Raw genomic sequence first — 3,326 nt, 5'->3', positions numbered from 1 at the left:
TTTGTGGCAGTTATGAACGGCATAGTGCCACAAAAATGGCGTACGCCCTCCGTTTTCGGCACATCACTGGGAGAGAACGATGTCACTCGCGATGATGATGTGCTAGGAACGTGTAGAAGGAACAATGAATCAACGAACGAACAGAGGAACGAAGGAATCAATTGTTCACGTTTTTATGGTTCTCAATATGTCATATTTTTAACAGTTCATTCATTATGTGAAGGTGTAAGTAGACCTTGTCTATTAACAGACATCCCTGGGATTTCTGCCCCGCTGAACCAATAATAGATGAACAATATAGCTCCAGTGACTACCAAGGTCACTGTCACAACGAGCACTAGCACAACGCCCCAGTTGGTTGACGACTGCTTTTCAGTTTCAGAATCCGTCCCTGTCGTCGACTCCACAGGATGCGGTCCTTCCCCCTTGGTAGCGGCTGAGGTAGGTTGTGCGGAAGTTGTTTTTGTTGTACTCTCCGTCCGTGAGGGTCCTTGTGTAATTGGAGCAGGGCAGGCTATGGGGTCCTGTGACCAAAACCCTTCAATGAGACACACTACTGTCTGCGTTGAGCCATCGGCGTCGCATGTGTACGTCACTTTCGATCCGACACGGGTGTCAGTGCCAGAAAACGTACCATGGTTGGGGGCCAGTGGCTTAGGACACTTGACTTCCTCACACGTGGGCTCAGTTCCGCTCCATGTACCCTGACCTTCGCAGTGACGTTCAACGTTGCCGACAGCACTGAAGCCCGGGTTGCAGGTGTAACGCACTACTCCCCCAAAGTCCCTATCGATTGTCTCAATCTTACTGTTCGCTGGTGCGGTGAGCTGCACACATTGGATCCGAGCGCAGTTCGGCAGTTCCGGCGGCGACCACTTTCCGTCTGACTGACAATACATTTTTACATTCTTCTCAATACGGTAGCCTCGATCGCATTTAAACGTTACTGAGTTCGGGAACGTGAACACAGATTCGATGACGGTGCCATGGTCGATGTTGCCAGGGTAGCCACAGTTGAGTGGATAACACTGTAGATTGTCGTTGCCCGCTCCATATATCCACACACCGTTTCGGCAGACAGCTTCTCTGTACCTTGGTACCTTGTTCGTTCTGTGTCCGGGTTGGCAGGTGTAGTTTGCGTGATCACCATCATCGTAGAAGTCTTTGTACGCGTCGAAGCTGTAAAACGTTGCATGAGCTGTATCGTCCTCGGCGCTACACCTCCCATTTGGAAGGCCCTCGATGCTGTCAGTGAAGAATAGCAGAATGCTGGTGCATGCAAAAAACATGTGTTCGCGGAATATCGGAAGAATATGCTGCGCTGGTAATTCCATGGTACGTGGTCTGTCTTCTTCCTACGTCTTCTTCTTCTTCTTCCCCACAGTTGTTGTACATCGGCGCGGAAGGCTAGATATATATAAAACCTCCGATCAGCATGATTATCACTCGTGTACGAAAGGTTTTACAATAAATGTCAAAACGTATGTTTCACTGCACTTCGCACAAAAATATATCTAAGCCGTGTGCATTGACTGTGTATAAAAATAATCTCGCTTTTCCTTTGCAGAGCAGCATTCTAGAAAACATAAGCTCCCCAGGCAACATAAAGTGGCATAACACTTTCAGAAAAGGTGCCTCAGCAGTGTGTAAGGTGTTTGTAACGCAATTTCGTCGTTACCTGGCTACTATGAACGTTCCCGCACTTCATCAACATGAAGATGAGCAAACGCGTTTGTGTAGCTCTTCTAGATTTGTAGTTAGCTTGCTTGGCATGTTAGTGAGAAAGATAATTTGTGGCTTTGTGTTAGAAGGTCATGCGTGACATGTGACAGCATCAATACAGTAAATGTGTACTTCGTGCTCTATCTTGCGTATTCCTTTTCCCTTAGTCAAAGAAAATCTTATTCTCAATGTTCTTATATAGGGAAAAAAGGAAAACAAAAACACAACACGAAACCGCAACAGCAGCGAAGCAATAGGGCTGCCAATGTGGCCTCAATGTAAATGCAACCAGGCTCAATATTGGACCACTGTTTGGACCACCTTCGTTTTCTTTCCCCCTTCTTTTTTTTCTTCTTCTCTTTCTTCTTTCTTCATTGCTATTTTTTTCCTTTTCCCTTCTTTCTTTTCGTTTTTGTTTTTCCTCCTTTTTACAGAGACTCATCTTTTCCTATTCGTCCTTTCCTTTCTATTTATTCTTCGTTTTCTTTTGATTTTTTTTAATGGAATAGCATGCCCCCCCCCCCCCCCCACTGTGTGCGAGTCCCATATTGGCAAGCCCACTTTGTCAGCTTGACTGCAGCGAAAGACGCGAGCAAAAGTCAGTTAGAAGCATAAATGATACAGACCTTCAGGTACCGCTTTCCAGTACCATGAAAACAATTCAGGGACACTTCCTTTTATGCAGGTACTGTGTGGTAGCAGAAGGACGTGTAAGAAAGCCAACCTGAAAGAAAAGCATGAAGTGAAGAGGAAAGAAGATGGAAAGAGGCGTGGGGATACGAGAAAGTGAATTTGTACATCAAATATCGGGCACGGCTACACAGCAGCTATTGCCCAACGCTGAATCAAAATGTGATGACTCAGCTCTGGAAGCTTTTACCAAGCTTTTCGTTGCTGTACTGCCGCTCAGAATTCTGAGTTCCTACTCATAGCGTGTGGAACGAGGTGACCTGCACGCGTTAAGCTGGTTGGATCCGGTTTTGATTTCTGTGTGAGGCGTGAGGATGCCGTCGTCGATGAGAAGATGTGACCCGGTTTCACCAAAGGTCCCCTAAACTCAGAAGTTGCCCGCGAATTTTTGCAGCTACTGTTAAGCGACGTAATACGAGTTTTATAATGTTAGATAGAAACAAAGAATAAAGAATGTGGAAGAATGCTTATTTCCAGAACATCTGGAGGTGGCAGCAGAGTGGTCTTCGATACGAAAGTTGGTTGGTAAACCCCCAGATAGCACTGGCCTGCGCGCTTACGTCACCCACAGTAGTGTCTTCCTTTGTGAGGTGCTTCGAGCATTCTTATCGTTCGATGTCGCACTGACATCATATCAGCAATGGGTGGTTTTCAAGTTGAGAAGTGGCGCAATGCATGCTGAATCTTCGAACTTCCGGTCCAAAATTTCGCTGAACTGGAGGAAAGCAACACTTTATAAACTGATTTAAACAACAAACAAGATCAGTTCGCCTGAGAACGCATGCCTCCAAAGAAGTAATACACTTTAACAAATACTTCGCACGCACTGCGTACTGATCTGATGGCAAAGATAAGATTTCGTGACACATCGTGCATGTTACGGTTTCATGGGTCGTGCGCTTTGAAATCGCGAT

At 46.0% G+C, this 3,326-nt stretch overlaps 1 protein-coding gene across 1 annotated transcript; it reads right to left on the bottom strand.

Annotated features, from left to right (window-relative positions):
• Positions 1-206: 206 nt before the first annotated feature.
• Positions 207-1,334, bottom strand: LOC135386393 (sushi, von Willebrand factor type A, EGF and pentraxin domain-containing protein 1-like). The gene has a single exon (XM_064616311.1). The coding sequence runs from the start codon at positions 1,332-1,334 to the stop codon at positions 207-209; it is 1,128 nt and encodes a 375-aa protein (XP_064472381.1).
• Between the last annotated feature and the right edge of the window lie 1,992 nt (positions 1,335-3,326).

Source organism: Ornithodoros turicata, chromosome 1, assembly GCF_037126465.1.
Source record: "Ornithodoros turicata isolate Travis chromosome 1, ASM3712646v1, whole genome shotgun sequence".
Lineage (NCBI taxonomy): Eukaryota > Metazoa > Arthropoda > Arachnida > Ixodida > Argasidae > Ornithodoros > Ornithodoros turicata.
Note: the sequence above shows the minus strand (reverse complement) of the source record. Positions and strands in the feature narration are given on the sequence as shown.